Here is a 27,521-nt window from a genome sequence, read left to right on the forward strand (position 1 = left end):
ATGCCAACCCCAAACACTTCCAGTTCTTCAGCCAAAGGTTTCCGGCGAGCGGTGTCAGAGCTGGACTCCAAGCAGGCAGAGGCCATCCTGGTAAGAAAAGACCCCCCCACCCTTCCCAGCCTAGGCACCTCCGGCCACAGCACAGGGTTGGTTTGCAGTGTCAGGCAAGGGCAGGCAAAAGAGAAATCTATGTTCCTCTGTAGAGTATCATTCTAAGAAGGAAGACCTTGAAAATGTTTTAGAAATGTTGTAAGAAACAATGATAAGAGTTGGGCTCAAGCTAGAACAACAGCAAAAGATTCTATTTATTAGTGTCACTAACTGAAACTTGAGATGCTGTGCAGATTTTTGATTTCCTAGCAAAAAAGTGGGAGATAGTTTCTATTAAAGTGTAATGGAAGTCCGTGTTTTTATTAAACTCCACAAAACAGTGCAAATAACAGAGAATTCAGGCCAGTTGCTAAGTGTTCCAATGCAATACTGTGCCTTTTAAATTTTGCCTTCTGTTATTTTGAACTTTCATGTCTGAGTTATGTCAGGATTTTGCATAGAGCAGAGAGGCAAGGAGAAGAGGGGAGAAAGTCCCCCATGACTGCCTGAATGAGGCAGAACCAGAGTCTTGCAGATTTGATAGCCAGGTTGGCAAGACATGATGTTTGGTTTCCATTGCCTTCAGCCACCTCGTTTGGCTTATGCTTAACTTTGCCGTTTTCCATAGATGTCAGTAACACTTGGGAGTCATAGATGCATGTTCACTGCTACACATTAGTCACTGTGTTGCATGTGTGGCTTTCCCAGCTCAGTTCCAGCACCACAGATAGCACCCATCATAGGCAATGCTTTTCAGGGGACTCGGGATCAAACATTATAAGACATGCATCCTTAGCACTTCCATGGAGTTTATTTTTTTTCTCCTGTGAATAGCAGCTGCAGGGAGTCTAAACAGATTTGGGCTATGGCATGGAGGGCCTTAACCCTTTGCCCCCAACAGATTTGTCCCTAACAATTTGTCCAAATCCCATCCCACCCTCCTGGCACTGCCATTTGTCACAGAAATAAAGCTCCTACTGGCAATAATGGGATTTTCTTTCTGGGCAAATCGCAGCTCTTGAGGGAGGGGCTGATTCAACTTGGGAGCGTGGCATGGGGGAGGGGAGGCTTAAAACCTCCTCCCGCTGTCGTAGTCCTGATCTGAAATTTCTCCTGCTTCTGGCTGCTATTTATGATACAAACATGTAGGACCACTAAGCACTCACTTCTCATAATGCTTAGTCTGACCTTTAGTTCACGCAGTCAGCTGTCAGTTAAGGGAAAGACCTGTAATTATTTTGAGGGGTTCAGACTAGCTTCACAGCTGTGCCTTGTGGCTTCATAAGACACCTGAGAGACTGTTTCCCACTTGGATGTCTTCTGCACAAGCCCCAATGGAATGCATAAGCATTGCGCAAGAATCTAGAACTCATCTGCATGGATCTTGAATAAGACAAGTTTGTGACTCTTTTGCCTTTGAATGAGTGCTTCCATTCTGATTCTGGAGCAACACTACTGATTTCCTACATGGAAGTCATTTCCATGTAGGAAGAGTGTACAATTTCTGTTTCAGATGGTTGGGGTTCTACAGAGGTATAAATGATTGAACGTACACATCGTCAGTAGTGATAACCAATTGTGGCTCCCACCGCATTATTATTGTACAATCTTCCACTTCCTCAGTCTTTGATAGACTGTGATAGAAATCACATATTTTCCTACATGGAGATGATTTTTTTTAAAAACAAGGAATTGATAATGGTCAGTTCCCAAAGATCCAAGGAATGAAACTGCTAATCCCAAAAAGGGGTTTAGAGGCCAATCCTATGCATGTCTACTCAAAAGTATGTTCCATTATAGACAGTGAGGCTTACTCCAAGGTAGTGTAGATAGGAGACTAATGGTCCAATCTTATGGGCCAGCTACTGCATCAGATCTAACCATCAGCAGCTGCAAGTGACCTTATGATGGCCCAAACATTGCTGAAGACTCTGGATGCTCCTCCAGAGCAGGTAAGGTGGTGGAGCATAATTCATGGGCATATTGGGGTGGGGAGTTGGGAGTGGGCCAAACTAGGGAACGGTTTGAGGGTAGGAGGGGGAGGATTGCAGCAGCAATCATGCATGCTGAATTCTCTCCCCCTTTCCCAGCCCAGACCTGCCCCCTTCCTCTCCTCAAATTTACACTAGTAAAATAGGTAATGTGGGTCCTTTGGTGATCAGACGGCCTACCAAGAGGTAAGTAAAAGATACTTTTACTTACCTCTCGCTGGCCATCTGATAACCCCCCCCCCACCATAGCATGCTGTGGGCACCGCATTGGCACAGCTGCATTCTATGGACTGGCAGGGGATAGGATTTTCTGTTTGTCTGAAACGGCAGCCACTTCCCCTTCATGGCAAACTGCTTTTGAAATTGAGGCAATTTTCAAAACCAGTCTGCAGTACGGCAGGGGAAAGGTCAACAGTCCAAAGAAAAATAGTCTAAAATTCCACCCTTCAGAATGTTAGCACCTCTGTTGATCCCAGTGACTTTGTGCCGTCTTGACAGCTAATATTTACCTTATGATAAAACAACTGCAGGAAAGAAATGCCAAAGTACCTTTTTATTTGCATTTAAATTCAAGCAATATAAAGTTGTCTTTCCCCAAGTGCAGGACATATGTCTCAGCACTTTGGATTTAATTTAGTAAGTGAGGTTTTACTTTCAAAAGTACCCTGCTTCCCTGATTTAATAATTTCTCAATCCAGCTTTACACTGCTGCCTTCCTTAGAAAGAAATCCCAGTTGAATTTTGTTTCATTTTACTCCAGAAATTAGAGGAAAAAAAGGAAAATACACAAGAGATGCTATTTTAAATACATTTTGGGCCCAATCCTATCCAACTTTCCAGTGCTGATGCAGCTGTGCAAAAGGAGCATGTGTTGCATCCTGTGGTGGTGAGGGGAATCATGGAGGCCTCCTCAAGGCAAGGGAATGTTTGTTCCCTTACCTTGCTTCTGCATCAGTGCTGGAAAGTTGGATTGGGTTGGGCCTATAAAGACTGCTCTGTAAAACAGGGTCATTCAGAACTTCCCATGTACTGGATGCAAAAGAGAGTCCTTCCTCCTTCAGTGCAATTTATTTTTCTAAGGCTAATTTTTCTAAGAACAGAGGGCATGCTGAAAGAGCAGGCTTGCAGCTTGGGGGTTATCCTGGACTCACAGGTGCTCCTGGATGCCCAGGTGTCGGCTGTGGCCAGGAGCGCCTTTGCCCAGCTTCGGCTGGTGCACCAGCTGCAGCCGTACCTGCCTCAGTCAGAACTGGCCACGGTGGTCCACACCATGGTGACATCAAGATTAGACTATTGCAACACGCTATACGTGGGGCTGCCCTTGAAGACGGTCTGGAAGTTGCAGCTAGTGGTTGCTGGAGGTTGGCGGTTTGACTCTGTCATGCCACTGCTCCAGCAGCTACACTGGCTGCCCATTTATTTCCAGTCCCAATTCAAGGTGCTGGTTTTGACCTTTAAAGCCCTATTGAGAGATCGCCTTCTTCCATATAGTCCAGCCCATCCTCTTCAGTCATCAGGAGGGGCCCTGTTGGCTGTGCCGCCATTGAAAGAGGTGAGGGGGATGGCGGCCAGAAATAGGGCTTTCTCAGTGGTGGCTCCTGTACTGTGGAATTCCCTCCCCTTTGAGGTTCAAACAGCTCCTTCTCTGTTAACTTTCCAGCAAGGCCTGAAGACTCTCTTATTTCAGAAAGCATTTGATGCCTGATAGAGGACATGATGGCTGCTTTTTAAACAATTGCTTTTATACTGCTTGTTTTAACACTGCTGGCCTTGCTGTTTTATTATTTATTTTATTACTGTATTTTATAATTTTATGTATTTTATGTGCTGTTAGCCGTCTTGGGTGCCCTTTGGGGAGAAAAGCAGATTATAAGTCCAATTAATAATAATAATAATAATAATAATAATAATAATAATAATAATAATAATAATAATAATAATAATAATAATAATGCTTGTTTTGTGCATTCTAATATAGTTAGGGTCACATTTTAACTTTGAACTGCTGAGGCTTGTTCAAGAAGACCTGGCTGTCAGCGCAGAAGCCATGGGTCTCCATTCCAATGCCATTGGGTTACATTAACTCTCTACAAAGCCCTTCTGAGCTGCTGCCACCTGGAAGACTCAGAGGGAGAAAAGGCTGAAGGACCTTTGCCTTGGTTGTTGTGAAATGATGAGGGTGACTTGTTTTTCTGACTTTCTCCTCCCAGTCCCCCCAGTTCATTGGCCGGCGGCAGAGCCTGATTGAAGATGCCAGGAAGGAGAGAGAAGCTGCAGCCGCTGCTGCCTCCGAAGCTGCTGAATCAACTGAGACCATTGTTTTTGAAGAGAAGGATGGGATGGCCATGCTGAACCTCTTGTTCACGCTCAAAGGCGCCAAGAATTCATTGCCATCTCGGGCCCTGAAAGTATTTGAGGTGAGTGGCCAATCTTGTCTTTTTGGCTAAACACCAAAGTGTCACTTGGGGGTGAAAATGAATGACTTGGTCCAGATGTTTTTAGATGGCTGGACATAAACAAAAGGCAGGTCCAGCCCTCCTTGATAGGAATGGTTAACAAGAGCCCAAATTCATGGTTTTTGGTATTCGTGGGGGGAAATTACATTTTCCATTGGTTTACCTGGAACAATTTCACTTTTAAGGGCACAGTCTTATCCAACTTTCCAGCACCAATGCAGCCATGCCAAAGGGGCATGCACTGCATCCTGTGTTGGGGAGGCAGTCTTGTAGCCCTCTTCAAAATAAGGGAATGTTTGTTCCCTTACCTTGAGGCTGCACTGCAGCTGCATTGGTTTTGGAAAATTAGAGCACAATCCTATCTACTCACACAGTCTACGCATTGCATCAAATAGGGCTTACTCCCAGGAAACTGTGGATAGGATTGGGCTCCAAGTTCCTTAAGGACTCTTGAGCTGAAGGCATCCGGATCCAGCAATTTGTTCAGATCAATTTGTGAAACTGTCTGAGAGAAGGAAGAGTGGCTTTTGCTCCAAATGGCATTTTGAGCTTTCAGAGGAGATTTACATTTCAGATTTAAGTGGAAAAGCTGCCTCAGTTTATTGTGAAGAGAGCTTACGAAAAGCAAACACCAAAGTATGTCAGGCTTGCACTGCAAAAGATTCATTTCCCTAGTCCCTCCGGCACTGCAGGTACAAGATATGAGAACAGATGGGTGTAATGACATTTGCCTCCTGATGAAACAGGCTGGGGGGAAACCGGTTTCATTTGACTGTTTTACATTACATACAACTCAAGCAAAGGTAATGCAATCAGGTCTGTCAGATGTAATGCTAAGATATTGATTGTTGTGGGGGGCAGTGTTTGAAAGAGGCAGTCGAAAAGATGGGGCTAAATTGAATTTGTTGGTGACACTGCCTCTGTTCCTTTTTGTCTATCTATCTCTGATTAAGTAAAAATTGCAGCCTTTCCCCCTGCTAAATCTCTAGGAGGAGACGGGTTTTAACTCTTTCAGAAATGCAAACTAAGTACCAGTCTTCAGCATGGAACAAAAAGAACTGGGATGCCATCAGGAGTTTTGCACTAGAGTCACCCACATTTAATTTCAGAGACAATTGAGCAATTGAGAAAATGTGATGATCTAATGGAGCACAGAGTGGTAAGAAGGATGTTTAAACCATCTGCCATTTTCCCCTATAAACCCCCCACCCCACTGCCTCTTTTTCCCCAGCTGAGGTTTGGTCTGCAAGAAAATGATTTGGCAGGGGAGTGGCAAAGCACATTGGGGAGCCAGGTACAACTTGGCAAGCTTCATCTGTTCCAATGATTCTCCCCTGCTAAGCAGCCCCTCCTAGCACTGCTTTGCAAAGGAGAAGCAGCTTCTGGGGTTTAAAGCCTGCAATGGAGGCAGGACGTGAATTTTAACTCTTTTACGTTTTATGTTCAGCACCTTGGCCAGAGCAAAGGACCCAGGATGTTCAAACAATGTATAGAATTTTGGCTGCTTTCTGGGAAAGATCCAGAATTTCTTCAGCTCAAAAAGAGCCTTTTCCTCTGGTTGTAATGCTTGGACTGTATGCATTTGCTGTCCATAAGAGTTTCATGGCTTGCTTTTTAAGTAATGCAATCATCACGGTTTGCATTCATACGGTGCTTCATCATATGTTCTCAAAGGATGGCAGCAGACATTAGCTTAGCAATCCTTACAAGAACCCTGTACGGCAGGCCGGTGTTATTATCCACAGTACAACTTGGAGGCAGTTGCCACTTGGCAACTTGGAGCCAACTTGGAGGTAAGTGGCTTGCCCAAGATGGCTGAGCAAGTTGATGGCAGCTCTGAGATTTGAATTGGGACCTTCCAGGTCAGAATTCAGGTCCTGACTACTATGCTTCACTGTTCATATCAGTCATGAGCCTGCTGCCAAAAAAGTGCTCCCTTGATATTTCCCCATTGTGGTGAAGATTTTTACATCATGATTAAATGCATTCAAATGAAGCTTTTCTTTGGGGGTTGCACAGAGCCTCTGTACCTATAACTATGAGGGGAAGGGAATTTTGGGAAGATGTTGCAGGCAAATAAGGGCTTGTGCTTGTCTTTTTGGAGATAGGCCTGGCCTGGGGGAGGCCTTTGTCTACTCTTCCCTGTGGAATCAAGAGATTTTGCTGGCTTCCTACTAAGAATGAAGGAAGATAGTGATGGAGTAGCACAGCAATTCTCAAACTCTCCAGGAGTTTGGGAGCCACAGTAGATCTTTGTGCGGGAGGGGGGAATGTAGCAGTGCAATCTGCTGCATCGCTGCCGGGGGCAACAGGGATTTCATTTTACTCACCAGCAGCAGCAGCCTCTGGGGGGTGTGGCGAGCCCCACAGAAGCCTCCTCAGGGCTCCCCAAGCCTCAGAAAATCCAAAAATAAAAATTACAACCTGGTTTTTTATCGCAGTTTTTGTTTCCAGTTTTTGATCGCTAAAGCGGAATTGGGTCACTATCCTTATTTTTAGATATTCCAAGTCTTGGGGAGCTCTGCAGAGGCTTCCGTGGAGTTCCTCACACCCCTGGGAGGCTGCAGTTGCTGGTGGTGCGTAAAATGAATACCCTGTTTACTCCTGGCAGTGGCACGATCCTAGGGATCGCCTTGCTGCATTTCCCCCTCCCTGCTTCTAAAGGGGCAAAGACCTTTAAGAAGGGGCAAAGACCTCAGGCTGATGTGTTGTCACACCCCAGTTTTAGAACCTCTGGGGTAGCATGAAGAAGGATAATATCCTCTTTCTGATCTCTGAGACTCCACCTAGAAGCAAGTCTGTACCATCTGACATGGATGGTTATTGGAAGTACCAGGATGGGGTGAGGTGAGAATGTACAGGCAATGAAAACAATATGATAGTTGTCAGTGAGGCTGTTCTGCTTACAAAGTATCCATTTAGGGACCTTCCAATGTTAGCATATTTAGAAAGTATTGGAAATAAAAGTGGCCCAATCTAATAGGCACTCTTTGCCGGTGGAACATGCATTCCATTGGCATAATGCACTCTGCAGCTATTGCAAACATAACACCATCATAGCACATGGTCTGGCTGCTGCCCTAGTGAGTCTGTGTGAAGATGGACTGAGGATGTCCACTGGTGCAGGTAAGGCTGCACGGGGGTCAAGAGGGAGACAGGGAGGGGGGAATAAGGAGGGAGTGGTTTGAATGGGCCTGGGAAAGGGGGGTTCGATGGCAGTGGTGCTTGCCAAATTCTAATCCCCTACATAGACCTAATCCACCTTCATGGGTCAACGTGGACTCGCGCCAGCAATATCACTGGTGCAGGTCTGAGTTGACTCATGTCAGCAGCTGGGGCTTATCCCAGGGCAAGGAAACAAATGTTCACTTACCCCAAAGAGGTATCAATATGCTGAAACTCCCCTCAGGATACAGTGGATGCTGTGTTGGCACCTCTGCATCACTGCGAGGGGAGTTACAGTGGATTGGACTGTCTGTTTTGCAGTTGTGACAGTTTATTACATACCCATAACAAATTATTAAAAGCAAAACTATGGAAGTAGTACTCATGGTTCAATAGAAGGAATTAGCAAACCAAGGAAAAAACAAGTATATGTGCATAGGCATCATAATCGACAGGACATGAAGGACAAGGGTACATAGCACTGATAAGTAATTTGTGTTGTCCACCCCTTCCCATACTTTCCCTTTGCTGAATTGTAAACTGGAAATTAAAATAAAGCTGCAGTCCTAAGCATGCTTAGTTTAAAGTGGGTGCCATCAAAATCAATGGGACTTACTTACCATTGATTTATGTTTAGGAAATATATTTAGGATGGACATATCAATATTAAAAATATCACTGTTTCTCTTTCTGAAATCTAACATGTGAGATGAAGTTTGTTCTCCCTTGAAATGCACTTTATACCTTCTGTGACCCCCTGATATTTTTTGGCTGCCGTTGCTGCCACTGTGATGATCAGAGGATAATTGAAAACAAACCCTTGCTTCTGTAGGTCTTTCTCCTGCTTGAAAATGGCCTGTTTATTAAAAGTGGTTTTTGTTTTGGGTTACCAAAAATGTCACTGTTCAGTGTTTTAAATTATGCTTTCTCCCTTCCTCTCCTCTGTTCTCCTCTCCTCTCCTCAAGACATTTGAAGCCAAAATTTACCATCTAGAAACAAGGCCTAGCAAGAAACTACGAGAAGGATCTGCTGATCTGGAATACTTTGTGAGATGTGAACTCCACAGCTCTGACCTGAGCACTCTCATCAGTTCCCTCAAAAGGGTTTCAGAAGACGTAAGGAGCACAAAAGAAGACAAGTGTAAGGAGTCTAGCTTAGCTATTGCAACATGCAACCCTATGCACACTTACCTGGGAGTAAGTCCCATTGAACTCAGTGGAGTAGAGCTGCATAAGATTGCACTGTGAGGGTTGTTTTGCACATGACTTTTTCTTCCTGGCATGGAGAGGAACTCTGTTAAACAACTATATAAAGGGTGAAACTTCTCTTTAAGCCTGTGCTTGTCAGACAGAGATTGCTGGAATGCTGAGAATGTCTCTTTGGGAGGGATCAGTATGAAACAGAAGAGGCAAGTGAAAGACTTTGGGGCCAAACAATTCTGGGTCTTATTAACCAAATGCCAGGTATTAGTTTTCCCTTAGTCAACAGTCATAATTCGAGTGCTCTCTTGGAGCTGGAGGAGCATTAACAGGTTAGAAAAGACCGCCATTCTCCACTTCTGCAAGGGGAGATGCCTTCCAGTTGGAGAAGGTGAGAATTCTGACAGCCCAATCCCAATTAAATTTCCCTAAACTGATGCAGTAGTGCTGATGCAGGCTTCACTGCATCCTATAGGGGAATTTCGGCTGCTGGAGTTCTCCTCAGGGTAAGAGTACATTCGTTCCCATGCTCGCTGGCGCAAGTCCACATTGATCTGTGTCAGTGGATCAGGCCCAGGAAGGGGGTTAGAATATGGTGCATGCCGGCGCTGCTGATCCCACTCTCCTCTGGGCCCAATCAGTCTACCCCCATTGATACCCTCCCCCATCTCATTTCACTCCTCTCTACCACCCCCCTACCTCTGCCTAAGTCCAAATGCCATAAGATAAGACACACTCAGCCTCGCTTCCTCCCACTTCACAGAGCTCTTATTAACTAATTGAATAGGCTGCTCTCTGAAGGCTGATCCATATGGATATTTTATTCCTATTGATTTGTAGAGAGCAGAACCCAATCAAAAGTTCTTAGAATTTGCAAAGCATGTAGGAGCATGGCATCTGATTTGGCCATGTGTTTGAGGGTTTATCCAAAAGTGGTGCTAACCAGTGAAACTCATAGAGCTCATGTATTTCACCACTGTGGGGATTATGAACACTACAATGAATGTTCAAGAAATGAATGCACCAGTGACTTGTACCTCAATAGCTATTTCTAGGTAATGTTGAAAACCAAGCAATCAGTATTAAGATAAGGAAACAATTTCTTCCTAGAGAGTGCTCTTTTTTATGATCTCACATCCCTGTCTGTTTCTCTCTTTGGACTGTAGTTCACTGGTTTCCAAGAAAAATCTCTGAGCTGGATAGATGTCACCATTTGGTCACCAAGTTTGACCCTGATTTGGACCTAGATCATCCGGTGAGTGAGGAACTCAGCCATCACAAGTCCTCATCCTCTGAAACAGGCTTCCTTTCTCTACTGGAGCCATTTTAGCTATCTCCTTGTGGGATAGCTTGGGCTGCTACCATCTTGACTAGACTCAGGAGAGGAAATTGTCAGTGTGTAGTAGCAGAAATATCTGTACCAAAGTAGCAAAACCTGTCCATGTCACCATTGTAACATTCTGTAGAATCCTTTAAATTTGGGCATTTCAAAAGGAAGATGTGTCCTGTATGTTGACTTGAAGATCATGTTAGCTCTGGGTACAAAGAATGGGAGGTCCAGTTGACAGAGAAGCAGCTCCCAGTGAATGCATCTTGGCCTCCGCAGTTCAAAGAACCTATAGTCAGCATTGTTCGTTGCCATGATTAAAACTTTTCAGTGCAAAAATGTAAGATAACATTCTTGCTCTGCTCTTTCCTCCAAGGGATTCTCTGACCAAGTATATCGGCAACGAAGGAAAATGATAGCCGAAATTGCCTTCCACTATAAGCAGTAAGACTGGCTGCATTGCATAGCATCACCTGCTGAGAACTTGCTTCTCTCTTTGCTCTCCATGTTTTGACCTTTCACTCTGTCGGTGCTTCTCTTTCACTCTCTTGCTTTGTGTTTCCAGTGCTCCATGGTGCCTGATTCCATAGAGCTGTTGCAATCATTGCTGAAGGGCCCAAATACAACAGTGATTAGATACCCAGAGAAGTGAATGTAGCTCTCATTGAAGGCGACCATTTGTGACCTATTTAGGGTGTCTGCTTCACCCTTTGTCCCGGACAGCTCTGCGATAGCAATGTTATTATGACTGAAGAAACTGAAAACATGTAGATTTGGAGATTTAGACATTGGACTGAAATGAAAATCAGTAAAGCCTGCCACACTCAGATTCAGTGCTGGTTTCTGCTCTCAGTAGAGGGGTCCAAAATTGGTAGCCAAATTTGAAATTGAAGGAGTGAAAAACTAAATTGTCTAACTATTGTCCTTCCCCCCCTCTATGATTTGCATTTGTGATTTTAAATTGAAATGTGTTCTCTGTATTTGTTTTAGCTTTTTATATTGTATGCTTTCTGTATGTGTGTTCCCTTATTTTAAATTCATCAACCCCATTGCAAACATTATAGACTTATTGTTAGGGTCAAACTGGATATGACATAAAATGTATCATCTTTCTGGTTTTTTTATTTTTTTAATATTCAAAAATAACAACTGTGTAAGGGGGGGGGCACTCTGGACTAGGACCTTGGCATGGGAAGATTGAATTTAACCCTTTCTTCCCACACCACTGTGTTGGGCTCCTGAAAATGCTTTTGCCCTGGTAGGAAAGCTGCTATAGACACAAAGAGCAGCTTCCCTTCTGGGACAAGTAGCTGCTTCAGGGGCCAATTTTTATCTGTGTCCCGTCAGCTACTTTTAAAAGGAAGCATGAAAAAGGCCAAACGATGGTGTATTTAATGTCACATCTGGTTTGACCTCCAGCCCACAGTGGGTCACACTGGAGGTGTATCATGGGAACCTATGATCAAGAGTCCTTGATCTACACTGCATTCGTGTGCAATTGGAGACACCAGACTATTGGTGATGGACAGTTTTTGACTCAACAGCATAGGGTAGCATCTAAAGAGTTCTTCCTCTTATCTGGCAGCGGCTTCTCCTGCTTCATGAGAGACCACTTCCAAAGTCTCCAAAGTTTTGTAGGCACCTTGTTCAGTGACACAAGGGGCTGCTTCTGGAGCCCGAGAACTCAATAGTGCCATAGTGAGTGGTGCAGTTCACTGCATGGCACCTTGAACTAAAGCCTGATTCTTCCTCTGATCTTTCCCCCAATGTAGTATGACTCATCAATTTGTGATTAGAGGAATTTAGAAATTTCTTTAAAATCTTGCTCAACAAGTGGTCAGTACTGAAGATGAGAGTTGGAGCAAGGTGGATTTCTGCTAGAGAGTGAAGGTGTTTTTCCCTTAATCATACTCTTTGGAAGGTCTAGTTTTCTCATGCATTTATTTTTAATTATATTGGAGATCTTTTATTTTTAATTATGTCTGAGATTATATCTGAGATAAGGGCAAAGAGGGATTCCACATTTTCAGATGATTTGGTGCCTCCTCCTCTACAGGGTGGCATGGCATATTTATTTGAGCTTCCTAGGGCACAATCCTGACTCCCCGTTAGGCTGGCACAAGTCCCTTGTGCCAGCCCAGGAGCGTCACAAATATACTGTAAAGCATGTTTGCCCCTCCTTGGGAGTTGGCTAGACAGGTGCAGGGACATTTGTTGGCCCGCGAAGGCTGCATCCAGCCTCCACACTGACTTAGGGAGGAGGGGTGGGGTTGGCCGAGCATTCTGGGGTGGTGGTGGTGGAGGGTGGTCCCAGGGGCAGGCAGGGAGTGGTAGGTAGGTCTGGGACTCAGCTGTTATGCCAGATCCCAACCCTGTTCCCCGAGCAGTGCAGAGTGGCTTGCAGCTGCTCTGTTTTCTTCAGACTTATGCCACCTCCTGAGGTAGCACAAGTCCGAGGAGACCCATTGGGGCTGTGGTGGCTTACCTGGGGGTAAGGGGAAGAGTTTTCCCTCACTTCCAGCTGAGCCACTTCTGGATCCAATCTTGCGCTGTATACAGTGCAGGCCTCCTGGCCTGCCTGTTCCAGAGCAAGGTAGGATTGTGCTGTCAGTCAGTTAATACTAAAATTATTGTTTATCTGGCATTATTTTCACAATAAAGGATCATCTATCCCTTTACCAATCCTTAACAAACATGTTAAGGGATTACTGAACTACATTATAGTCCTTAAATGTGCACTTTATAATCTGAATGATGTAATTTTGTATGATGCGGGTTAATTCTGGTGCCTGCTTCAGTCTGGTGTTTTCTGCCAATCCTACTATTCCTGGCAGTGCTATATTCATACATGCAATGCTTCTGCTTCCACATTTACATCTGCAATCATGAAGGATAGAACCTGCTTTTTTGCAAGTAGTTTTCCAAAGTGGTCTTTGCCCTCATCAATATGCCTGAGGAGCTTCTCATCTCCATAACAGAGAGGTCTTGGTCTGGTTGGCAACCTTCAATCTCGAAAGACTACGGTATAAGCCTACAGCACCCGGTATTCCCAGGCGGTCTCCCATCCAAGTACTAACCAGGCCTGACCCTGCTTAGCTTCCAAGATCAGATGAGATCAGGCATGTGCTCACCTATTAGGAGATATGCTTTCAGTTGTTCATTTTGTGATTCTAAGTACCATAAACCTTATTGGCTTATACCCTTTTCTCTCCATTAGACATGTGATAACTCTGTGCCTGAGTCTCAGGCATGACTGGGCAAAGACTGAATCTAGTTATGTATAATGGTGTTGGCCTCTAACATTTGCTATAGTATTTTTTTAAATCCCTCTTTGCCCTAAGCTTGTATTCCTCTTGCAGTGGTGACCCAATTCCTCAAGTAGAATACACAACAGAGGAGATCAGTACCTGGTGAGTGTGTGCACCTTTCGTAGCTCCTTCTGGCTAAAGTCAATATGACTCTCAACAATATTTGTGCCCCACTTCATAGGCTTTCTCACACTCTTTCTGGATCTTATGGGGAGTCCAAACTATTTGGGTGCTTCTGGCAATGGATCTCCAAATCTGCCACCATAAGTGCTGGTGCAGCGCCACAAAAGGTGCACCGCTGTCACATACCACGGGAGTACCAGCGCATATGACCAGAGACCCCGTGCATGCACCAAAAGCCCACCCAGGTTGCACTGGAGTGGAAAAGGTGGCAGCCCAGTTGAGTTGTGGGCAGTTAGGGGGAGGATTGGGATGAAGAGTGGGCCAGGCAGAGGCAGGAGGGAGCAGAAGGGGTGGTTCTCAATACCTGCAGCACATGTCAGGATCCCATCCCCCCCTGATACTCCTTGGACTTATATTAGCTAAATAACTGGCATAGGTCTGAGGAGACCCAAAAACTGGTGGGGGAGAGTAGAATTGGGGCATAAATGTCATATATGGAACATCAGCAAGAAGAGCCTACATGTATACTGACCTATGTGTGCACTGTTTGTGTGTATACTGACCTATGTGTGTAGGCTCTCTACCTGATGCTGAATCCTGATCATGCAGGGTTTCTGATCAGGTGTTATCTAAACCAGTTTGTCTTCAACAAACAAAAAACAAAATATGAGACTGGGGACCACCATTGATCCTGGCCCCACCTCCTGGGACCCTATCTGCCTATTCTGTCACCACCCACTCCCCTTCCTGTTCACTGTAACCAAAGAGTCTTATTAGAGTTGAAAAAGTTATCATGGAGATTGGCACTAGTGAAAGCTATTTTATCACAAGAACCTGAGCAGGACTGGGACACAGCCTCCTGGTATCTTAAGGGGTACACCAGATGCCTCCCTTTAACTGGTGATGCTCTAGTCCTGTTGTTTTTGCTGCAACCCCACAACTGAGGCTTCGTGATCCCAAGGTACACAGATACAGAAGAATGCACATAGGTCCCCTTTCTGATGTTTCACTGAACATGCTGGGAAGGCTAGTCCCCCTTCCCCCTTCACGTATACAATATATAGACAGAGGGGCATTGTGTGCATACCGGGGCCTTAAACAACCTCTGGTTGTTTCCAGCTGTGTTATCTTGAGATTTACAAAACTCTGCTCATGTCCTTACAGGTCTGGCTCCTTCTACAGTCCTAATGCATTATTACCTCATTAGGGCTTTTGCCTACCAATAGCTTAAGTTCCCTGGAAAGGCAAGTTCCCACCATGTACCTCTGATTTCTTTGACTGAGAACTGTTTGGGCACAAGGGTAGAAACTCTTCCAGCTCCTCAAAGAAACTGATCCCACCTACTAGGGCAGCACAGAGTGGTGAGGGAAGCTTCCCGCAGAGCTTGGTGAGGGAAGGTATGACTTGATGCTGTTTTGAGCACTTTGGGCAGCCTCTTGACTTTGGGGGAGGGATGGGGAGATCAGCCTACAATCAAATAATCTGTCTGGGGAATTTCAGGCTTTCAGATGCTGCTAATACCAAGTCCTTTTCGACAGACCCACCTATCCTTTTCCTATAATGATTGCCCCTTGTGTGGTAGACAAACTTCATACTGGGTGCAACACTTTCCAAAAACAGAACGTTGTGGCTTTCTCCATTTCATACCAGTAGTCACATGGAAGAACACGGGGAACTATGAAGACGATCTGATTGGGGTTTACCACCTTTGGTCATTCAAATACTCCTCCTGACTTTTTAATCTGTCCTTTTGAAGGAGGGAGGTATACAGTACACTGAAGAGTCTCTACCCCACTCATGCCTGCAAAGAGCACCTGGAGGCCTTCCATTTACTGGAGAGATACAGTGGTTACAGTGAAAACAACATCCCTCAACTGGAAGATGTCTCCCGCTTCCTCAAAGGTGGGCCTTGAGGCACTTGTAGGATCAGAAGCAATCAGGGCCTGTTAACCAAGCTGCAGCCAAGTGCTCTCAGTTGTTCTTTGAATTCAATGTGTTCTTTGAATAAGCCAACTACTCTTGGTTTATTCAAAGAACAAGTGCCATAAATATTTGGAGCTTGGCTGTTTGTTGGGTTAAAGTCTACAAAATGGCAGACGATGCGATCAGTTAAATAACCGTAATATTCTTTATATTGATTCATACAGAACACTCAAGGAGGTGTTGTGGCTAAGTGGCAGAGCACATGTATTGCATGCAAAAGTCCCAAGTTCTGTCCCTGGCATTTCCAATTAAAATGATGCCAGACAAGATGGTTGGCAACCTTCAGTCTCGAAAGACTATGGTATAAGCCTACAGCCCCCAGTATTCCCAGGAGGTCTCCCATCCAAGTACTAACCAGGTCTGACCCTGCTTAGCTTCCAAGATCAGGCATCTGCAGGGTAACAGTTGAACTGGGAAAAACTTTGGAGAGTGACTGCTAGTTGCAGACAGAATAGGTGGGCCAGAGTCTGACTGTCTCATCCAGAATAGAGCAGGTATGTGTGTTCAGGTGTATAAATATCACCAGGATGTGACTGATGCTGCCACCAGAATTTGCTCAGGTCTGATAGGAAGCCTTTAAGTGGTTCCTTAGAACTTTTGTATGGGTGCATATCCTAAAGAATATCACCCATATCAGGAAACCTAGGGGCAGTCTGACTGCACAGGGGCCTTGCCACAGAGCTCAGAGCACCCTGGCACCAGAATTGTCATACAATATCCATCAAAATGAATTCATAAGCACACACAGTTATAAAAATAGTTTATCAAATAGTTCTATACAAAGGGTGGACTGTGATGAACTGTTGAAATAAACAATTCCAATTAGATCACATGCAAAGGCAACTTCTATAGTAATCGACATATTTCCATAGGAATAGAAAAATGTTAATTCATGATGGTCCTTTCCCCCCAATTGTTTAGGAATACACATTTTATAAGTAGAAATTGTTCCTATTGATCAGGAACAATTGTACAGCTCTGTGAAATGTGGCCCAAATGACATAACCAGTTTCAACAGGTGATTTGGATCATTGCAGAGAGAACTGGGTTCCAGCTTCGACCGGTGGCTGGTCTGCTATCTGCTCGTGACTTCTTAGCTAGCTTGGCCTTCAGGGTATTTCAATGCACGCAGTATATCCGGCATGCTTCTTCACCCATGCACTCTCCAGAGCCGTGAGTACTCCCTAGAATCATGATATTAATCCCATTAGATCATATCATTGGCACCTGGTTTGCTGCTCCAGCCCCCAACAGCTGATCTGTCCTCCTCCTTTCTGATGCCAGGGACTGCTGCCATGAACTCCTGGGACATGTACCAATGTTGGCAGACAAGACCTTTGCACAGTTCTCCCAGGTAAGTGAGATGAACAGTGCAGCATTTGCTTAACTTAAAAATCTCCAGAGCTCTTGTGTGATTCATTCAACCTCCTGGAGGTACAATTACTCCAGGAATGGGCTAAAGTAAGATGCTGAGTACGTGTGTACCATTCCTGACTTCTGTATCCTTCAGCTTTTGAAACAAGTCCTTCAAGGTTCTTTGAACCACTCATAAATAGATCTCTTATAAAAATTAAAACCATTACAATCAATAAGGCTTCTCCTATACCCCAAACTTTATAGCCCCAGGACCCACTTTTAAAAATTACACTCTACCAGGACCACCTAGCTTTATGAGACAAAAAGAAAACCAATTTCACCTTATCATCTACTCAAGCCTCTGCTTTTATCCCTTTTATTATGGTATAACTCCCCATCTTTAGTTAGCAGCTGGGGTTGGCAGAACAGGGACCCCTAAAATCCTTCCCTACAACCCTTCCTTTTTCTGATTTCCTTGGATGCACCAAATACTCTTCACACACAACCACCATGAAAGCTAGGTACACTGGATTCAAGCATTAGGACCAAGAAATATCATTTCTCCATGTGCATTATTTTTACCTTTGTTCTTTTGTAACAAACCATAATCTTTTGTTGAAAGTTATCTTTCTCTGTCTCCTCTTTAAGCAAAAGGGAATTTCTCTGCATTATGCCACCTTGTTATCCAGCCTATGATCCTCATGTTCCAATAAGGGCAGTGTAATAATTCCCCTAAACAAAACAGCCCTTTTGGTAACACCCAGATATACGCAGCAGGTAGACCTGGGTTCCAAGTCCAGATGGGAGCCCAGGTCTACCCACCCAGCAAATAACCACAGAGGTCATAAGCTTAATTAGGAATCCAGGTCAACCCGGTTAACCAGGTCCACCTGGTTGACCAGGGCTCTGAAGGTAGTGCTCAAGGCCCCCCCCCCCCAATACAGACACTGGATCCAACCCTGGTTCTAAGGAGATTCAACTCTCAGAAAGATAGGAGAATTCAGCTCTACTAGGTAGATTCAATAATTCAAATCTTCAGTACTTTGCTTTTTAAAAGTAATGAATATTGTAAAAAACTAATGTTCCAATGGCATTACTGTATTTGACTTGCATATCTTTCCTCTTGCTTTTATGTAAGTAAATTTTATTTTAGTATGTTTCAATGTATCAGCAATGTGTCATCAGCTAATGAAAGGCTTTCAATACAAGCAAATACTACCTGTATCACACACACAAAAAAAACTGCCAACCTGTATCACAGTGATATGTTTTACTTTTGCAGGGATGCAAACCTGTGTATTGTGCTGGTGTGTAAATTGAAAGGATATGTTGCATGTTATTTCTATGTAGACAAATACATTGCATACAGAGATGCATTGATTCTATGCAAATTATTGTTACATTGCTTTACAGATAATGAATGCGTGTTTCAGTAACCCCCCCAAAATATTTTCTCTTCATGAAATTTGGGGGAGTTACAGGTCTTTGATGTTTCTCCGCACATATCCCTTCATTTTGCACACCAGTATAGATACCCAACATAACTGCCCCCCCCCCAAAAAAAAAATAGTCCCCCCCATCTCTAAAATCCTGGCTACGGGCCTGGTGAGGGAACTATTAGTCAACAGGGCTTTAAAAATGCATCATCTTCCGAGAGGCCTAGAGAAGACTGCTGAAAACCTGAATTATAGTACACACAGGTGTACATACTAACAATTTTTTTTTTTAAATGGCATGCCCAACATTTCACAAAAAGGCAAAATAGGGGCAATACAGGGACAGAATTTTACCAGGAACAAATATCAGAAAATAGGGACAACTGGGTATGCAATGCCACTAAACACATCATTTCCTCACTCTAGCTGAGCCACTGCCTATAATGTGCTCACATTATTTTTAAAAAGAAGTATTGGCACTTTATCCAATAGACAGTCCCATCTGTACCAATCCTAGGCTAACTGGCAGAATTATGAAGTTGTCTTCGCTCCAGTCTTGCCTGAGGTAAAAACCTCCAGTCTCAGTCTGACTCAGATAACACAATCCCATGGAGAGCAAGGGGTTTGCTCGAGAGGACTGTAGCTTTTTTCCTTCTCTGGTAACAGCTCATTCATCTCTGTGACCTGCCCCAGCCTCCCTGGTGGGGAAAGTTCATCAAAGTGCAGGAGTAGAAGTCAAGTGCAGACAACAAGCAGGGCACGCTGAATGTGTGAAGGGGGCAAGTGAGAGGGCAGCAGTGAGCTTCACCTCTAAGCTCTGTGCAATCGGCTGAAAGTCTGTACAGAGCCAATATGCAGACCACATTGCAGTGCGTTGGTTCTGGAAGTGCCATCAGGAATGCAGAAAGCTGACTTTCTGAACACCACTCCAGGCGTTTTCTCCACTTCATACCCTTATTAGGAGGAAGTATGGAATGGAAATCATAATCTGATCTCAGGCGACCTGTTGCCAATCTGTGAACCCTTGGCTCCAGTGAGATGATGAAACACACATGTAAAACACATGCCCATTAGAAAAAAATAAATCTCGTCTTTCTTGGTTTATACCCAATTTTCTTTCTTTTGGTCCTAGGACATTGGACTGGCATCTTTAGGGGCAACAGATGAAGAGATTGAAAAACTTGCAACGGTAAGGACCAAATATTTCATCTACTTGATCCAGGGCTAAATATACAGTATTTCTCTTGAGTGCAACTGTACTAAATGCCAGGTGAAGGGGAAATATCTCCTCAAGTGGCAGCTACTCCACCTGCCAGGTCTTCTGAGTAAGTCCGATACTTTCCTTTACTGACATCTATCTGGGAACTTTTGATCCAGAACTGGCCTTCCAGTATCACCCAGACAACTCCTACCAGGACAGCTGCTTCTTCCAAAAAAAGATCATGGAGGCCAGTTGTTTTGTTGACCACTGACCAGTGGTGTAGCCAGAGGGGGTGGCTCAGTACTTTCTGCCGGCACTGTTGTAAGCAGCCTCGGCCACTCGCTGTTGGAGGCATTCTGGACAGTGGAGGACACCAGGATGCAGGTCTCTTGTTATCTGGTGTGCTCCTTGGGGCATTTGGTGGGCCGCTGTGAGATACAGGAAGCTGGACTAGATGGGCCTATGGCCTGATCCAGTGGGGCTGTTCTTATGTTCTTATGTTCACATTGCCCAGAATGGCTCTGATAGGAAGTGGGAGGAGCTGCTTACATTGCACTTTGTGGTGCCTGCAGTATTTATTTGTGCTGCTGCACCCTCTGGCTATGCTACTATCATTGACCTGTTCTATCAGCAGCAGCAGCAGAGTCATCACAAACAGGGTTGACCCACCCATGAGGCCAACTGAGGCACTCAGGCATCAGATTGGCAGAGGTTGCCCAGTGTCCACTTCCATCTGATACTCCGGCCTCCGATACACTTCTTCCTCCTGCTCCCTTGATTGGAAAAATAAGAAGGGAATGAGTGGGACAGAAGTAGAGAGGAGGGGTGGAGATGGAGAAGGAGCAGCAGGGTCATGGGGAGAAGCATTTTGCATGAGACCTCAGGAGCCAAGAAGTCTTGGGTCAGCCATGACACAGATGTCATGAACCCCGTTCCTCCATCACCCAGCAGGACTGGAAGGGACCAATGCCTGAAGATATCTAAAATTCCTTTTCTTTCTCTCCCTGAAATGATGTAATACTTCCTGTCCAACACCATCTCTGTACATGCTCCATTCATTGCCGCTCCGCTCATCCACTGGCCTTCCAGTACTTCCAGAGGGACATTTCACAAAGAAGGTGCACTGTGTAGCTGCTGCCTGATGTGAACTGTAAACAGGAGGCAGAAAATAAAAGTCCACAGATTTTTATAAATGGTGGGTTAAAACCAGAGGCGTATCTAGGGTGTGGCAAGTGAGGACATCTGCCGTGGGTGCCACTTGCCCACCACAGCCAGTGGTGCATTTTGGTGGAATGAACAGGGCTGGCTTCCCACCCCATGATCTCCCCTTCTCTGTGTAACCTGCTGAATACATTCACTTGGTGGGATAGTCAGGGCTGGCTTCCCACCCCATGACCTCCCTTTCTCTGTTTGGATAGGGGCACAATTTCAGTGCTTGCCATGGTCACCATTTTCCCTAGATGTGCCACTGTTTAAAATGCATGAAAGGAGTGAATCCATTCCAGAAGACAGAAGTATTATCAATCTAGCAGGAAACAGTAAAACAAGATCCAGGGCCTGACAATCTAAATTTGACAAAGGGTGCAATCCTGTCCTGCGCTGGAACAAGCAAGCCAAGAGGCTTGCACTGTATCCAGCACAGGATTGTGGCCAGAAGTGGCTTAGCCAGAAGCAAGGGGAATCTTTTCCCCTTACCCCTGAGTAAGGGCCGCTGGCCCTTATGGGTCTCCTCAGACTTGCACCACCTCTGGAGGTGGCACAAGTCAGAGGAGAGCAGAGCGGCTTGAAGCCACTCTGTTCTCCCCAAGAATGGGGTTGGGATCCTGCATAACTGCCAGATCCCAGCCCTGCCTCCCGCTCCCCACCCGCCCACCCCCGGGACCACCCACTGCCCACCCTCCCTCTGCCCAGGAACACCTCCCTTTGGCCTCCTCCCTGCCTCCCCCCACCTACCTTTTCTGCTTGCGTCGATGCAAGCATCGGAGGGGAAGCCGGCACGGATGACCTGGAGACAGGCTTGAGCAGTGAGGTTGCAAAGTTTGCAGACAACACCAAACTTTTCCGAGTGGTGAAGACCAGAAGTGATGGTGAGGAGCTCCAGAAGGATCTCTCCAGACTGGCAGAATGGGCAGCAAAACGGCAGATGCGCTTCAATGTCAGTAAGTGTAAAGTCATGCACATTGGGGCAAAAAATCAAATCTTCACATATAGGCTAATAAGTTCTGAGCTGTCTGTGACAGATCAGGAGAGAGATCTTGGGGTGGTGGTGGACAGGTCGATGAAAGTGTCGACCCAATGTGCAGCAGCAGTGAAGAAGGCCAATTCTATGCTTGGGATCATTAGGAAGGGTATTGAGAACAAAACAGCTAATATTATAATGCCGTTGTACAAATCGATGGTAAGGCCACACCTGGAGTATTGTGTCCAGTTCTGGTCGCTGCATCTCAAAAAAGACATAGTGGAAATGGAAAAGGTGCAAAAGAGAGCGACTAAGATGATTACAGGGCTGGGGCACCTTCCTTATGAGGAAAGGCTACGGCGTTTGGGCCTCTTCAGCCTAGAAAAGAGACTCCTGAGGGGGGACATGATTGAGGCATACAAAATTATGCATGGGAAGGATAAAGTGGATAGGGAGATGCTCTTTACACTCTCACATAACACCAGAACCAGGGGACATCCACTAAAATTGAGTGTTGGGCAGGTTAGGACAGACAAAAGAAAATATTTCTTTACTCAGCGTGTGGTCGGTCTGTGGAACTCCTTGCCACAGGATGTGGTGATGGCGTCTAGCCTGGACGCCTTTAAAAGGGGATTGGACGAGTTTCTGGAGGAAAAATCCATTATGGGGTACAAGCCATGATGTGTATGCGCAACCTCCTGATTTTAGGAATGGGTTAAGTCAGAATGCCAGATGTAGGGGAGGGCACCAGGATGAGGTCTCTTGTTATCTGGTGTGCTCCCTGGGGCATTTGGTGGGCCGCTGTGAGATACAGGAAGCTGGACTAGATGGGCCTATGGCCTGATCCAGTGGGGCTGTTCTTATGTTCTTATGGATGCTTATGTCAGCCTCCACAGGCTGATGCTTCTTGGAGCACCAGCCTGGCTTCCTCTCAAGGAGGCGCAGATGTGCTTTATGGTACTTTTGCGACCCTCCCAGGCTGGTGTAAGGGACTTGTGCTGGCCAAAGTCCATTCTAGGATTGCGCCCAAAGTCACACTATAGAGATGGAAAAAGACTGACGGCTATTATTAAAATACTGTAGTCACCATTTCCTGCTGACTTTAAAAGAAAGCCAGGCCTTCTTCTAAAGAAAGTTCTCTAGTTCATTTGGCAGTTGGTGAACTCCATCCAAAAATCACAAGATGCAATCCTGGACTCTAAACATGTGAGTCCTTTTGGGATAGGGAGCCATTTGGTCTTGCTTGTAAACTACTTTATGGACATTGTTGTTGAAAAGCAATATTCAGTGCTGTATATCATCATCATCATCATCATCATCATCATCATCATCATCATCATCAGTTTAAATAACAAAAACTGAGCAGCTATAATTAACTGACTTGCTTGAGGATCTCATTTTCCCGTAGCTTTATTGGTTCACAGTGGAGTTTGGGCTCTGCAAACAGAATGGGATCATCAAAGCCTATGGAGCTGGACTCCTCTCTTCGTACGGGGAGTTAATAGTAAGTGCCCTGACCTTTCCCACTCTGTCCTAGTTGAACAAAAGTATCTGGCTTTTCAGGTATGTTTCCACTGAGCACACTCCTTGTTGCAGCAATCATTGTGGGCCTTCTTTCTGCTTTGTTCAGCACTCTTTGTCGGATGAACCAGAGCTCCGAGACTTTGACCCCGATGCAACTGCCATGCAGCCCTATCAGGATCAGACCTACCAACCAGTTTATTTTGTATCCGAGAGCTTCAGTGATGCCAAAGCCAAACTCAGGTAAGATAACATTGGATCTATTGCCACAGTAATGGCGACACAGGTATTGGTGGTTCCATCAGTATTGTACTGCATGTGCTATCAACTGCTGAGAATAAACTTTCTTCTTAAATGTAAACCCATTGAATGATTGTGTGACCAGTTCTAAGCACTATAAGCAAGGGTAGGTACAGGGCTAAATGAAATCTAAATCTGTTGGAGGAAATTAAAAGTAGTTTCCTCTTTGGGGGGAAGCAGAATAGGTTAAGCAGCGAACCCTCCCCCCTTTTGGGTATCACCCCAGGAAACCTCCCTCACCCGGCTGACTGCTAATCACTAAAAAAAGACAAAGAGGCAATGGCTTGTTAAAGTTGCAAAAAAGAAGTTATTTACCGTATTTTTCGCTCTGTAAGACGCACCTGACCATAAGACGCACCTAGTTTTTAGAGGAGGAAAACAGGGAAAAAATATTCTGAACCAAATAGTGTAATAAAATATATCTCTGCTGCTCTGTTTCCATGCTCCTTAGCATATTTTACTACCTCTAGTTTAAAAGGAATTTTATATGCTAGCCTTTTCTGCTTTATCATCCTTGCACTGGTAGAATGAGGTACTGTAGTATTTTTCTGCAAGTGCATTGTCACTAAGTGATGAACATTTGCATTACCACTGAGCGCCTGCATTTGCATTTCAATTTGCATTAGCATTACCATTGCATTTGCATTTGCATTACCAATGAGCACAGGCAGGCCCCTAGTCAGGGGCAGAAGCACCTGCCAAGGAGGCTCTGCTGCCCTGAGAACGCTTTGCAGTATTCGCTCCATAAGACGCACACACTTCCCCCCCCCCCACTTTTTGGGGGGGAAAAAGTGCGTCTTATGGAGCGAAAAATACAGTACTTACAGTTCCATTGAGTGTATATTTACAGCATCTGATTAGGATCAGAGGTTCAGCTGCCTCACTCTGCATGCCTTGTGCTCAAGATGGCCTGGGCATCAAAGCCCTGGTGTACACATCTTAACAGTTCAGTGGTCAGAGCACAAGACGAAGTGCTCAGAAGAGAAGGGAAGGATAAAGGGTTAGGGCCACACCCCACAAGGATCACAGAGAGAACAGGTAGAAAGTCAGAGTCACTGGGCCATAGCTTGACCCCTTCTGGACAGCATCCTGCCCCCTCTGGACAGCAGACGGAGTTGCATCAACTCCAAAAAAATCATTGTTCGCAACCTTCAGTCTCAGAAGACTATGGTATTGCACTCTGAATGGAGGTTCTGGAACAGTGTCTAGCGTGGCTGAAAAGGCTGATTCGTATAATGTTTTTAACTGCTTTTAATGTCGATAATGTTTTTAATTTTCAACAGGGGAAATGACGCGCCTCAAATTGCTAGTGTTTCTGATGTTTGGGCTTTTTTTCAAGAGAACTCTGAAATGCATGTGTTAGGCATGGAAGGGACAGAATAACTTAGCTCAGTGGTTCCCAAACTCCTACAGGGGTGTTGAGAATCAGATAAGTATTTGTGTGGGCAGGGAGGGAGGCAGGGAGGGGGACAGCAAAGGCAGAGCAGTAATCATAGTGTTGCTGCTGCCAAGGGGTTATTTCTTACCGGGGGGGGGGGGAGGCAGAGCTGGCCTCCTTCAGGGTCCTGGAGGCTTGCAGCCCCTCCGATGTCCTCCAAGATGTCTGTAAACAATCTTTATCTCCGATCAGCAGCTACTACCGTTTTCGTGGAAAAACAGAAGAAGCTGCTGATTGGAGATAAAGAGTGTTGACGGTGCTTGGAGGCTTCAGAAGACTTTCATAACACCTAGGAACATTGAGCAAGGTTCCATAGGGAACTAGGTAAGTATCCCCTGGAGAGGGGGGTGACACAGGGCTAGGTCCACACCTGAGTGAGAGAAATGATACCTCAAGGAAGTGGTTCTTACTAACATGAGGTTTTGTTTAAAAAAATAAAATCAGATTCTAGGCTGCTTGTGCTGATAATTATCTCAGAGACCCACTTGAGATCCCACAAGGGGAAGAGCCCCACAAAGGGTTAAGCACCCACTCCATGCCTGGCTGCCATATCCATGCTCCCACTTATAGTAGCGTATGTGGGTGGTGAGTGGAAGGGGACGCTTTCACAGCATGTTCATGACCTGTGGTACTTACTGTGCCAACCCCCTATAGCTACTTCACTGCCCCCCCCCCCGGAAGGGGCATTCCTTCTTCAGAAAGGGCTGCTGAGCAACAGTTATACACTCTTGTATGTAACGTGCAGCTTGTCTTCAGACACCAAGGAGCTTGAAACTGTCCCCATTTAAAGGCTCACATACTCTTATTATCCATAGAGCCCATCTTGTCTCAATCCTCTTATCGACTGAGTCTTCAGTCCGGTTAGCTCTCACATCCTGCCTCTTCTCAAGAGAATATTTACAATTAACATTCATAGATAAAAGAAGTCTAAATCTGGATAGCAGTGAGAAGCAGCACTCTAAAGGCACTAACATAAAGGACCTGGACCAGGTGCCCCCACATGATTAGTTGCCAGGGCCACATCACTCACTCCTGCCCTTATGGAGGACACAGCAGATCAGTGATAGAAAGTAATATGGACACTTCACACAAAATGATTTGTAGTTGCAGGGCTGCTTGCTGTTTCTCTCCTAGCTGTACTGTGTCTATGGCTGGCAGGGTAGACGGAGAAGAAAAAGGAATGGGGAAGCTGCTTGTCTTTATAATGCCCCTGGGGTCAAAATGTGTTGGTGGTCTGAGTGTACCTTGCAGAGCATAGCTTGGGTATCCTTGGCCTGGGGAGAAAGGCAGGCTTCTTTACTGAGGTGGATGAAAAGCACCACTAGAGGGCGCCACAGCACAAGCAATGAAGCAGCATTCAAGCTGTTCTGGGATCCTTTTTGGAAAAGCTGAGGAATCTGTTGTATCATGAACTTCAGTGGGCCAGAGAACACTTGATCAGAAAGCAGGCGGGAAAGGGTGAGGTAATGTGGCCTCAAGGCCATCATGTTCTTCCATGCATGAAGTGTATGGTTTTCTAATATCAGGGTTTTCGCTCCTAGATGGTCCTGTTCACCTGATCCAACTCTATTCCCCCACCTCTTTAAATTGCCACTATGCCCTATATTGGATTAACATAAAATAAATTGATGTTCACATACTGGGCAGTTTTACAGCCTGCTTGCTCACCTGGCTTTCCAACTTTTGTATAATCTACAAGCAGCACCTACTTCCTTCTCAGTTCCTAACAATTATAGGGTACTACTGGTTTCTTGTGCTCATTGGTTTTGCCCTACATGATTATACTTGTAGTACTGTAGCTCCAAGTCACTGTGGCTTCTTTCCTCCTACCACATATTTGCCAGGGCTGTGATCCTGGATTCCCTGCCCCTCATCTCCCTAAAATTTGTGAACTTTAGAAGTCCCTCTTGAGACATGAACAAGTACTGAAGATGCACCTCCTTGCAAAACTCAGTGTGCCTCAGTAGTAGGAATAAAAATGGGGATATAAAAGCCAATAAAACAAACAGTTTTTTTAAAAAAGAATAACAACTTCTCATGTTGAACTCAAAATCAAATTCTCTTTATTTATTTGGGAAATGTTTGGGAGGGGACCTCATTGCAAAAAATGCAAAGCTAAGGAACAGAATGGGTCCAAAGTGTAAATTCCCCCCCCCAGTCCTGTATCCAATTTAGATGTTCCTAGACGCTGTTCTGCCCCGTGCCTCCCCTTGCTTTCTCTATCCCTGAATTGTAAAGTTGGCCTGCCTGTGCTGGCAGCTTTTCATGCTTGTACGTTCCATTTCAGGGCCTATGCAGCACGTATCAAGCGTCCATTTTTGGTGAAGTATGATCCCTACACGTACAGCATGGAGCTCCTGGACAACCCGCAGAAAATCCGCCACTCCCTGGAGAACGTGCGTGACGAGCTCCACTCATTAATCGATGCACTGAATATTATCAGCTAA

At 45.2% G+C, this 27,521-nt stretch overlaps 1 protein-coding gene across 1 annotated transcript; it reads left to right on the plus strand.

Annotated features, from left to right (window-relative positions):
* On the plus strand, positions 1–27,521 carry TH (tyrosine hydroxylase). Its single transcript, XM_066631792.1, has 13 exons — positions 1–90; positions 4,292–4,498; positions 8,669–8,843; positions 10,069–10,157; positions 10,606–10,673; positions 13,589–13,639; positions 15,417–15,562; positions 16,681–16,816; positions 16,928–16,997; positions 19,568–19,624; positions 23,224–23,319; positions 23,446–23,579; positions 27,362–27,521. Exons 1-13 carry the CDS (start codon positions 1–3, stop codon positions 27,519–27,521), a joined length of 1,479 nt encoding a protein of 492 aa, XP_066487889.1.

This window comes from Tiliqua scincoides, chromosome 1, assembly GCF_035046505.1.
Source record: "Tiliqua scincoides isolate rTilSci1 chromosome 1, rTilSci1.hap2, whole genome shotgun sequence".
In the NCBI taxonomy this organism is placed as follows: domain Eukaryota; kingdom Metazoa; phylum Chordata; class Lepidosauria; order Squamata; family Scincidae; genus Tiliqua; species Tiliqua scincoides.

What these genes read in the sequence shown, in the direction of transcription:
- TH (XM_066631792.1), top strand. Translation starts at nt 1, where the DNA reads ATGCCAACCCCAAACACTTCCAGTTCTTCAGCCAAAGGTTTCCGGCGA. An exon ending in GAGCACAAAAGAAGACAAGT is followed by an intron (nt 8,844 to 10,068) that starts GTAAGGAGTCTA and finishes TTTGGACTGTAG; the next exon opens with TTCACTGGTTTCCAAGAAAA. An exon ending in GATGCCAAAGCCAAACTCAG is followed by an intron (nt 23,580 to 27,361) that starts GTAAGATAACAT and finishes GTTCCATTTCAG; the next exon opens with GGCCTATGCAGCACGTATCA.